Source organism: Tursiops truncatus, chromosome 2, assembly GCF_011762595.2.
Source record: "Tursiops truncatus isolate mTurTru1 chromosome 2, mTurTru1.mat.Y, whole genome shotgun sequence".
Classification (NCBI taxonomy): Eukaryota; Metazoa; Chordata; class Mammalia; order Artiodactyla; family Delphinidae; genus Tursiops; species Tursiops truncatus.
The window spans coordinates 87,308,331-87,320,761 of record NC_047035.1 but is presented as its reverse complement, the minus strand read 5'-3'; the positions used below and the strand labels follow the sequence as shown (position 1 = coordinate 87,320,761).

General features: G+C 36.7%; 1 protein-coding gene across 2 annotated transcripts in view; it reads right to left on the bottom strand.

Annotated features, from left to right (window-relative positions):
• Positions 1 to 4,343: 4,343 nt before the first annotated feature.
• Positions 4,344 to 12,431, bottom strand: part of TRIM69 (tripartite motif containing 69) — a 36,912-nt gene continuing 28,824 nt past the window's right edge. For both annotated transcript variants that reach the window (XM_004327803.4, XM_073799937.1), the window contains exon 6: positions 4,344 to 4,918. In XM_004327803.4, the coding sequence (XP_004327851.1) occupies positions 4,377 to 4,918 (542 nt within the window). In that variant the 3' untranslated portion in view covers positions 4,344 to 4,376. The remainder of the gene's footprint in view (positions 4,919 to 12,431) is intronic.

Sequence of the window (12,431 nt, the reverse complement as noted above, 5' to 3'; positions counted from 1 at the left end):
AATTTCCAAATACATGTGATTAGTTATTTTGTTATCGATGTCTGGTTTAAATGAATTAAGGTCAAAGAATATAGCTTGTGTGATTATAATCTTTTTAAATTTGTTGTAATTTTCCTTCTGACTGAAGTATATGGTCAGTGTTCTCTGTGTGTTTACAAAGAATGCCCTGCAGCTGTTGGATGTTCTCAGGTGTTGGGTACACTGTTTTAACATATGTTCATTGAGTCAAGTTTGTTAATCATATTGTCTGATTCTTCTATCAGTTACTGAGAGAGGCATGTTAAAAATCTCCTAAGTTGTTTGTAGATTTATTAATTTATTGTTAATTACTGCTTTATCTATACAGAAATTATGTTGTTAGGTGCATGCAAATTTATACTTGTTACTTTTAGTTGATTGAACAAGCATTGAAATATAAAACGCAGAACTTTAAAACATGTAGAATAAAACATAGGAGAATATCTCTCTGACCTCTGAGAAGGATTTTTTTGTAAATGAGACACAAGTATTAAGCCATAGGAGAAGATATTTGCAGTGCAAATAACCAACAAAGGATTGGTATCCAGAACATATAAGTAACCCTATGAATCAATAAGAGACAATCTGATGCAAAAATGGGCAAACATCTGTATAGGCATTTCACAGAAGAGGAAACTTAAAGTGGTTAATAAAATTATGAAAAGATGCTTCAACCACAGTGGTAATTAGGGAAATGCAAACTAAAACCAGGAGATACCATTATGTGTACCCACCTTACTGATAAAAACTGAACTGTCAAAGACATAGATTAATGGGAACTCCCACTGCTGGTGGCAGTGTAAATTGGCACAATAGAGTTGACCAACTGTTCAGCATTACTTACTTGAAGATGTGCATACCCTATGTACCAATGCTTATCAGGTGTAAACCTAGAGAATTCTTGCTCCCATTTACCAGGTCACATATCCAATAATGTTAATGGCAACATTGTTGCTAATAGCAATAGCAACAGCAACAATTAAAAAAATGAAACAACTAGAACCAACTACTTACCTATTAACAGTAGTTTGGATGTTTAAATTGTTGAATTTTCATACACTGGAATACAACATAAGTTTGAATTTTAAAAAAGCTAAGGAAGGCGTACAACATGATTCCATTCATTTAAAGTTCAAAGAACAGACGTAATGATACTATACTTTCTAGGAATACATACATATGTAGAATGGAAAAAACTAAACAATACATTTGTTGGAAAAACATACCTATGAATTATTTGCAAAAAAGAAAAATCCAGACACAAAATGTAGAATAGTGATTACCTCGGGGCTGGGAGAGATACATAGGGGCCTTCAAAGGTTTTGATACTGTTCTATTTCCAAAGCTAGATGGTGAATTAATGAGTGTTTGTTTCTTCGTATTATTCTCCAAACTGTACATATACATTGCATACATGCTTCTGAATGTATTTTACAAGGCATTTTCCTTTGAGGTTCTCACCTCAGTGAATCCCAACACACTGACTGGGGCCTCTTTATACTCTACTTCATTTTTTGGTTACTATCAGCCTCATCTCCTGTGGCCTGAGAGAAAACAGTATATAAGATAGCCCCAGTCATGCTTCTTAGTGAATACTATTCAGAGTCTATTTCTAGCAGGGAAATCCCGTATTGGTGTTTCATAATTCATACTCGTTAGAAGAATTCCTGCCTTTTTTAAAATGTTATTTTATTTATTTATTTATTTACGACTGCGTTAGGTCTTCGCTGCTGCGCATGGGCTTTCTCTAGTTGCGGCGAGCGGGGGCTTGTGGTTCACGGGCTCTACAGCACAGGCTCAGTAGTTGTGGCGCACAGGCTCAGTTGCTCCGCGGCATGTGGGAACTTCCCGGACCAGGGATCGAACCCATGTCCCCTGCACTGGCAGGTGGATTCTTAACCACCATGCCACCAGGGAAGTCCCGAATTCCTGCCTTTAATTATAGTCTGAGTTCTAAGTAGAGGGATTGTTCAAATTACTCAGTATAGAATAACCAATTATAAAAATAACCAATTATCTGGGAAAACTGGGGGAAAATTTGTGTCATCTGTGTTAAGACAAGTACTGGAGAGCTGAGATAGTATATCAGAAAAAGTATTAAGGTTGACTCCTACAGATAGTGGAAAATATGTATACACCTGTGGCCTGTTCTAATTCCCCTGGTGATCTGAATAAAACATGCATTTTTTTCTTTCCCTTTTTTTAAACACAGCTTTATTGTGGTATAATTTACATCTCAAAAAGTTGCCCATTATAAGTTTACAGTTCATTTATTTCTAGTATATTTATATAGCTATGCAACCATCAATACAAAACATTCATTTTTAAGAAGTATATTTTCCAAATCTAGATTAGAATTTATATCCATTCCTACTCATCTTTCATTATGTCCAACTTAATCTGTCTTTTCCTTAGAATTTTCTCCTATTCTGGTGAATACTGACCTCCCCTTTCTTTGAACTCTGTAGCACTCGTCTGTCCCCAAGGACAGACTTTAGATATCAGTTATCTAGAATTCTGTCTATGGCTTAACTAGACCCTCTTCTTTCTCCCAAATTCTTTGTCACATTACTTGAAATTTTACAGTGCCTAAAATCCCACCATTAGAATTATTTACTTATTTATATGGACTGTATATTAGCTAGTAAGTAGTATTGTGTTGATGTTAAATTTTCTGAATTTGATAATTTAGTACTGTGATTATGTAAGAGAATACCTTGGTTCTTAGAAGATACTTGCCGATGTATTTAGGAATAAGAATTATAATGCCTGCAACTTAATCTAAAGTAGTTCAGCAAAAATAACATTAGTAATAATTATACTCACACACAAAATCATATGGGGTGGATGTGGGGGAGAGAGACTAAGAAAATGTAGCAAAATGTTAATAACTGGTAATGTAGGTGGAGAGTATATGGGAGTTATCATATAAATATGTAATTTTTCCTCTACATTTGAATTTTTTTTAAAGATTAAAAAAGGAGAGAAATCATGTTCCTTTAGTTCAGTGGTTCCCTGCCCTAGCCACACGTTAGTAAGCTTTTACAAACTACGAATGCCTAGGCCCCATCTGCTAGAGATTTTTATTTAATTGGTCTTAGGTGGGGTCCAGGCACCTGAATTTCTTTTATATCCCCCTAGATGAACCTTTTTCTTTCTTTTTATGCTTCTTTTATATCCTTTGAAACATCTAGCAAGGCTCCAGGCACAAAATAGGCCCTTATTACATTCCAGTTAAAATGAATTCATTTTTTTTTTAAAAAGGTAATTTCTTAAATGTAGCCATAACATGTCATGGCCGTTTGCCCAAATCAGCAGCTATAAATGTATGTATATTGTATATACCAACACTACACGAATATTACCTGTAGTTGTATGTATCCTTCCCACTGTGACAGATAGGATAGAGGGCTTTTATCCTGCCCAAAGAGCTGTGCTAATTGTAATTTTAGAGGGCCATACTGCAGGTCCTAAGTACTGCCCCCCATCTCTCCCAAAAAACCTGTCAGATATAGAGCATGAAGCCCAGTTAGATGGAACTTCCAAAGGAAGGGAAATAGGGGTGGTTCATCAAGGGTACTGCTGAGATCAATAAGCCTAAGAAGTTTAGGCTTAGAAAGAAGGAACAAGCTAGAGGATGAGTATATTGGAGAGGACACAATGAAATATACGGGTATTTAAATTATAGGCAGGAATGACTAAAAGGATATGGTCAAAAGTAAATGAAAATACTTAAATGTATTTGAATACAGAAAAACAAGTGCTCCATAGGTAGGTAAAGCAAGAAAAAGGGACTGAGAAAGAGTCAGAGATTTGCTGGACTAAAAAGTATCTTGAGAGAATTCAAGACAAGAATATAAACTAGCCCAGAACATTTTATTCTTTAAATCTCTGGAACAATTTTTTTTTAAATTACAGTAACAAGTTCCAGAAAATAAATGTGTTGCAAAATGTATATTAAAAGATAATTAAATAGGAAGAAGAGCACACATCTAAAAATTAATCTATTGAGTCATTATGTTGGAGAATAAGGACGGTATGATAGAATTTCTGAGCACGTTTTAAAAGGGTTCCTGAGCATCACAAACTCAAGTTGCATTTTGCTCCAGTTATAATAGGATGATGATCATGCTCATGAGAATGGCTCCTGTGTCATAGTAGACCCCAGAGAGTTAGAATGACAGCTTGAAAAGCTCCAGTGAAATCCACTTAGAACAGTGAGAACAGAATTCAATTTGTGAATCCTCTTTTCATTATTCCAGAGTTCCCCATAAATTGGGAAGAGAAACCAGTGAGACTGGTAAACTATTTCAATACCTCTTTAATAATGCTCTGAATTTATACAATAGTATGACAAATTACTGTGGATGTAAGATATGCAATGGTTCTTTATTCTCTCCACCATCATTAAGGCAAGGGCAGAAGTAGGGATAAAGTTTCTCCATGAAGGTGCTACTGAAGGTGTAAATGTGGGTCATAGTTTTAGCATTGTAGAAGGATACCTGCCCTCCTTCATAATCCAGGTATATGCCCACCTTGTTGAGATTGTTAGTCAGTTTCATACTACAGGAAGGCAAATCCAGAGCCTTTAGATCAGTTTGGTTCCTTAGTCTTAAAAGCCAGAATCCTTGCTCAGGAGTTAGAGGACAGCTGCCCTTCCGAAGGATGGATTCTCTGACGACTCCAACTGTCCATTTTGTCTTCTTTGCTACTTCTACTTCCCAGTACCACCTTCCAGATGTGAAGCCTTTTGAGCCCAGCACAGCCACACTTGAGTCAAACCTCTCTGGATCATCAGGCATTACCTGCTTCATGTCACCATGCCACACACTGGTTTGGTTTTTGGAGAGCACTAGATTTGGGTGAGCAGTTTTAGGGTCCAGAGTTAATGGAGATAGGCCTAGTAAGAAAATAAGAGAAATCAGGGAGGGCATGGGGGAAAAGGGATGAATGCAGGTTCCCATAGATAGTATTCACATAGACACCAGTGCTTTATCTCCCCATGCCATATACTCTTAGACAGGCAGGTAATTACTTATATACTTTATATTGTTTTGATATCCATGTGGCTATATTCTAGACATTTTTATATTTGTGGTAAAAATCAGACTTTACTCTGAAGCAATTATTATACTCTAATAAAAAATGCAAATAAGATAAATCTGTACTAATAAATATAAGAAAATACAAATGCTGAAAGGGTAAAGATTAGGTAAGTGGGTCCTAGGAAAGCTTTCTAAGGGCAATAACCATTTTAGTTTTGATGTAACATCTATGAGATGTATCAGGATGCTTTGGGTAAAAAAAGGCAAAAAAGGAATGAGTTAAAAACAGTAGCTTGCATGAGAGAGAAGATAAGGGCTTGCCCGTTAGAAGCAGGTGAGACTGAGCTAACTGGCACAGAATTTAGAGGACAATGGTGATAAGTTTACATTTGGTTTAATAGACACTGGAACTTTTGAGGTCTGGAATGGTTGATGCCACTGATAATCAGAATGTGGTTCACAAACTGTGTAGTTGCCAGTTTGTGACAGGATAGTACAGAATTGAGAGTAAGCTCTTGGAAACTTTCATAGAATTCTGACAGTAATTTTGCCAGTTGATTTTGTTAAAAAACTGGGCTTGCACTTTGTAATCTTTGTTATTTTAATTCCACTTTTCAAGTAATTAATTTATATCGTATTCTACAAACATAATCAGTTTTAAAAACTGATCCTTTATCACAGGTAATTTGAGAAGTATTGGTTTAAACAAATCAATAGGCAGCAGTATAAAAAAGAACTTCTAAATAAAGAGAGATTGGAAGCATATCAGCAAGAAGGTGACACAAATACTAGATGTGAGGTAATTGAACCTTGGCACAAAATTTGATACAGGAAACACAAAAACTATTGTATGTTCACATCATGGACACAGATACAAATATGCATACATTTGTTGTTAATGGATTTACTTATACTTGGAAGGAAGATCAATCCAGTCTATCTCTCTCTTCTCAGAAAAGCTTGAATCTTTTCCATCATCCCAAGGATTTTTTCTTTCTAACAAGAGGCTTTGAAGAATCCTGAAAAGTTCCCATATAGGCTGAATCTTCTCTCTCACACAGATCCTCATCCACTTTGGGTTGTTACTTTTTCCAGTATGAGAACTAGGATTTCTTTGGAGGTATCATAAAGAATTCCTGCCAACCTTTTAAGAACCACAGTCTGCTCTCATCACCAAACCTCTGACACCTCCAGCTAGCTCAGCCGGCCTTGGTTTTGAGGATTCCTAGGAGTCAGCTTTGCATCCCCGCTTTTCTTCTTATGCCATGTTCAATCCAACAGTAAGTTCTGTCAGCTCCACATTTAAAATATATTCTGAGCCTACTCAGAATATATAGACAGATAACTTCCACAAATACCACTGGCTTCGAACTACTGCAATAGCTTTTTAACTGTTCTGTTTCCACTCTTGCCTATCTGCAGCCTATTCTGCCCATAACATGAATGAGATCATCCAGTTCTCCTACTCAAAATGCACTTATGCTTCCCATCACCCAAGGTAAAATCCAGAGTCCTTACAGACCAAACAAGACATACATGATTTACCCACTTCTTTGACCTCATTTCCCACCACTTACCACCCCCTCGCCCCATTTAGTTTGGTCCAACCACCTTTGCCTTTTGGCTGTTCCTTGAACATACTAAGCTCATTCCTACTTCAGAGACTTTACACTTTTCTTTCCTTGTCCCTAAACACTCTTTCCCCATATGTTCACTCCTTCACATCATTCAGGACTTTATTCATGCAAGTTCAGTAAAATGTTAATGATAGAATCTAGGTAGGTGTAGGAGTGTTCATTGTAAAAGTCTTTAAACTTTTCAGTATGTTTAGAAATGTCCACAGTAAAACATAGGGAGAGGGGACTGTTTGCTCAGAGAGGTTTTCTCTGGCCATTCTATCTAAAATAGCATGTTCATCTGTCTATCACTGTTTGTACTCTTATCCTGCTTTATTTTCTCTCATGAATAATTATTTACTGAGTATACCATGCTTTGTTTTCTTCACAGTAATTATCACTATGTGAAATTATTTACTTGTTCATTGTCTCTTCCACTGGAGTGTAGTCTCTAGAAGGGCAGGGACCATATCTGTTTTGTTTCCTCATATATCTTCAAAATTTGGAACTGTTCCTAGGTATTCAAGTAACTATTTATTAAACAAATAAATGAACTTCAATTAGAGTTCCATTTGAAACCTTGACACTAATTAATTTCACCATGCTTCATATTCCTGTTATCCTTGGCATAAATGCCCAGAATGTAGACTCCTCTAATGATTTATTCTCTACTGTACTTTTATCCCCACTCTTCTGTTCTTTACCTCCTCTGCCTTCACCCATCCTTCCACTGTTCCCACCCAACCCTTTCCACTCTGCCCTTTAGAACTACCTCCCTAATTATCTCTCCTGTATCCTCAGTTTACAGAATTCTCTCATCACCTCCTTAATTTAACATAAATCTGGCTGGTTCTTCCAAAAAACAAACTAACTAAAAAACAGCTTCCAGAAGTTCATGAGACTATTCATTTTCTAAATTCAGATGCCAGAGATCAGGTTGCCACCACTGCTACTTCCAGACCCATACTCTACTCCTCATCCTCATGTAAAAACATCACTCTTCATTTGAGACTCTTGTCATTCCATTTCATATTTCCCTCTATCTCTATTTGATGCTATTATGTACAAAGTTCCTGGTTATACCCCCTGCACTTTGGGTTAACCTTACTTCTCTACCCCAAATCCAGCCCATCATCTCAAGTGATTTTACTATCTTTTATATACAGCTACTCTTCTATTCTTGCATGTCCTTGACTTTACTGCTGGTGACTTTTGACTCCATTACATCCAAGCTGTCCATATCAATGACTATATTCTGGATCTTGTAGTCATCAGGAACTATTCATTCTCTAAAATCTTCAATTCAGATATGCCATACTCTTTATTTTTTGAGCTTTCTCACTCTCATCTCTCCCTACAACCATTACTTGACTTCATTAACATCTCTGGTCCCCTATCTCTCTTTATTATCTCTCTTTCCTTCCTGGCTTAAAATCCTTCCCTAAACAGTTAGCAGTGATAGCTTTGTTGTCAATAGCCTCAACACTTTTATCCTCTTATGCTATTTCTGCAGCATCTGCCATGCAACTCTCTAACCTTGGATTTATTCAACTATTCAAATTAACACCCCAATTCCTGACCATTGCAGGAGGAAAATCACAAAATTGTGCATACAGGTACCACTACAAATTCATTATTTCCACTCTATGCTTGGCCATCAGCACTGCCCAGAACTCTTATATTTCCCAAATCAAATCCTCTCCAATTCCTCACAACAGCAATTTCAAACCTTCAACTCCCACCTCAAACCCCTATTCCAACACTTCCCTTCTCACTCCCAGGCAGAAGACTTCATCTCCTGTTTCACAGAGAAGCTACAGTACGTCTTATAGGAATCCCTCAATTCTTCCCACTCATACTGCAAACCCCACCCCACAGAATTGTTCACTTCTACCATCTTTATCTCCTTTCCAGTTTCAGAGGAAACTGTGGAAAGTCAATACCTCTCTCTGCTGTAGCTCTCACTCTTCCCTACTTCCACCAATTATTCCCTTTCTTATACTGTTGATTTCTGCCTTTCTACAGGCTACTTCCCTTCAGCATGTTTTCCATTCATACATCTTCCCTTCTTAGTGAAACTTCTCAAATGAGTGATCTATTCACTTCATTACCGCCTCATTCCAAATTACTCCTGAACCCTACACAATAACTTCTACTCATTCCACTCTTTTGAAATTGGCCTTGCCAAAGTCACCAGTTGTGGTTTAAAATATCTCTTTTCCAGTCATTTTCTAAATTGATCTTCGCATTTGGCGTGAATGACCATTCCCTTCTCTTTGACAGTCTCTTTGTTTTAGATTCCATGTGGACTTCATTTCCTGGTTTTTCTTTTATTTCTGTTGCCAGAATTCCTCAGTCTCTTCTGACGCTTCATTGACCTTCATCTGTTGTTATTCTCTATAACACGCTCTCTCTTTGACTGTATGTTCTCAGTTTCCTTAGGAAATCTCATTTACATGAATAGCTTCAGCTACCCCCACTCTATATTGATTATTCCAGCTCTGGCCTCTCTCCTAAGCTCCAGTTAGAATAATTACCCATTTGAATATATTCACTTAGTTGTCCTGTAGGTCAACACAACATGGCCAAAACTGAACTCATCAGCACCCTCCAAAATCTGCATCTCCTGTATTTCCATCCTTGACATCACCTTTCTCTATCCCTTACCACCAGTTACTGTCCTGTATATTTCAGCTCCAGGAATTCTGTCTCCAGAATCTATTCTTTATTTTCCATTCCCATTCCCATGCCTCTCTCTGGCTTACATCTTAATAATGTTTTACCTAGAGGGTTGCTATAGACTCTAACTTGGTCTTCTAGCCTTTCCTGAGGAGCAGAAACTGTCTTTTATTTCCATATCCTTGGAGCCCAACTTAATGCTTAGCATGTAGTAGGCCCTCTAGAAGAGTGTGTTGAATGAATGAGTGAACTTTGGTGATATTTTACTAATACACACAAAACTAAAGGAAATATATTAAAATATTTTAAGTTAAACAATTCCCTACCCTGGAATACATGAAAAGCCATATTGTCCATGGTTGCTTTTTCACTGCAATGGCATAGTTAAGTACTTTCAACAAAGACCAAACAGCCCAAAAAGCCTAAAATATTTACTGTCTGACCCTTTACAGAAAAAGTATCAGCCCCTATCCTAAAGCAACAGCCTCATTTATAAGGCAGGAAAGAAGAAAATATGAATCTGCAGAATAAGCAAAGGCCTAGAAATAAGAAGTATAAAGTATATTTTACCAGCGTTTTACCATGGTACATTATTATTAAAATAGCCATCTATTAAATAAATCCCATTTGATTTTCTTAAATGTAAAGTTGTACCAAAAAGAAAAAAATCAGTTTGTGCTTTAAATGATTGCTAAAAGTGAAATTTGATTTTACAGGCAAAGAATACAAGAAGAAAAACACTGTGATCCTGAGACAGCTAGAATTTGCAGGGTAGAGTAACACAGAGGAGGGAGCTGTACATAGACTTTCAAACATCTACAAAGGGATTCCCTCAAGGCTGTGGCTGAATATTGCCACATGCATGCGGTGAAACTCACTAAGTCCAGAGAGAAAATCTCCAGAAAGCAGTAGGCCTAATAATTTCTAGAGCTCACACAAGACTGGGAATAGTTTTCAATCCTGTCAGCCAGAATGGAAAAATGTTATAGTATGTAGAACATCAGACAGAGTACTCAGAAGGTTAATACCTTAGAAAATTGACAAAGTTAACCCTAGATTAAAGGCTGCTCTTGAACCACTCTCACAAAGCTTAAAGGCTCAGCAAAGCTTAAAGTGTCAAAACGAACAAAGTTATTTCAAATAACTTCACTAAATGCCAAAGTTAAATCCATAGAGCTTAAAGGATTACAACAAAATTCAGCAAATAGCAATGTAAAACTGATCATGTTTGACAGCCAGAAGAGACAAATCTCTCATGCAAAATTCCAAATAATTTATGTAGATACTCCACTCTCAAGGAGGAGGGAGCATAACTACCTACTCCTTAAGTGTGGGCTACACATAGTAACTTGCTTCCAAAGTATACAGTATGGAAAAGGGAGGGGGGAATAACTTTACAGTGGAGAAACTTGACAAACACTACCTCAGCTAGGTGATTAAAACCAACATCAGCAGTCGTAAATTATGTTGACAGTATGTATGCTTGATATGATGTGATGAAAATGGCACTTTAACTCTGTGGTTTTCCTCTCAATAACTCATAACCCTGGTCTTATCATGAGAAAATCATCAGACAAATTGCAATAATGCGGCATCCTACGAAATACCTGACTAGTATTCCCCAAAACTGTCAAAGTCATCAAAAAACAAGGAAAGTCTGAGAAACTGTCACAGCCAAGAAGAGCTTAAAGAAAAATGACAGCTAAATGTAATGTGAAACCTTAGATGGGATCCTGGAATAGGAAAATGACATTAGGTAAAAAAAGAAGGAAATCTAAAGAAACTATTGACTTTAGTTAATAGTAATGTATTAGTATTGATTCATTAATTATAAATCATGTATCACACTAAATATAAGATAATAATATAAACTAGGAATGAGGTATACAAGAACTCTCTGTACTATCTTTTCAATTTTTCTGTAAATCTAAAAGTATTCTAAAAAAATTAAGTCAATTAAAAATTTAAAAAAATACCAGCCATGCAATGCAGCAGGAAAATATGACCTAGAGTCTCAAGAAAACTCACGCAATAACATGTTAGAAATTACAATAGTGGTGGAATTAGCAAAGACATTAAAACAGCTATTATATATATCTTCCATTTGCATGAGAATGTAGACGAAACAATAACATGGTATGGAGAGAAACTGAAGATATAAAAAGACCCAACTTTTTGAAGAAATGAAATGTATCTGAAATGAAAAACATCTTGAACAGGATTAACAGAAGATTAGACAGTGCAGGTGAAAAGATGAGAGAACTGGGCTTCCCTGGTGGCTCAGTGGTTGAGAGTCCGCCTGCCGATGCAGGGGACACGGGTTCGTGCCCCCGTCTGGGAAGATCCCAAATGCCATGGAGCGGCTGGGCCCGTGAGCTATGGCTGCTGAGCCTGCGCGTCTGGAGCCTGTGCTCCGCAACGGGAGAGGCCACAGCAGTGAGAGGCCCACGTACCGCAAAAAAAAAAAAAAAAAAAAAATGAGAGAACGTCAATAGCAAGAGAAGCTATTCAAAATGAAGCACAGAAAGAAAAAAGGCTAAAAAATGCTGAACATCAATGACAAGTGAGACAATTTTAGGTGGTCTGACATATGTAAAATTAGAGTTCCAGAAGGAGAGAAGAAAAGGTGGATAGGTAAAAAAAGCTCTTGAAGAAATAATAGCTGACATTTTCCCAAACTTGGTGAAAACAATAAACCCATTGATCCAAGAAACTCAATGAACCACAAACTAAATAAATAAAAAGAAAACACACCAAGATCCAGCATAATCAAACTGGTGGAAACAAGTGACAAAAAAAGTAAATCTTACAAGGAGAAAAGAGATGGTACATACAGAGAAATGAATATAAAAATGATAATAGACATCTCATCAGAAACTATACAAGTAAGAAAACAATGGAGTGACTTTTTATATTAGTGAAAAGAAGTCTATTAACCCAGAATTCTATATGAGGGAATGTATCTTTCAAAAAAATAAGGTAAAATGAAACTGTGGTGGTATCCAAACATTGTCAAGAGAAAACCCAATATGTAGTGAAAGATGAAAAAAGTGACATAAAAATGGAGATTGAT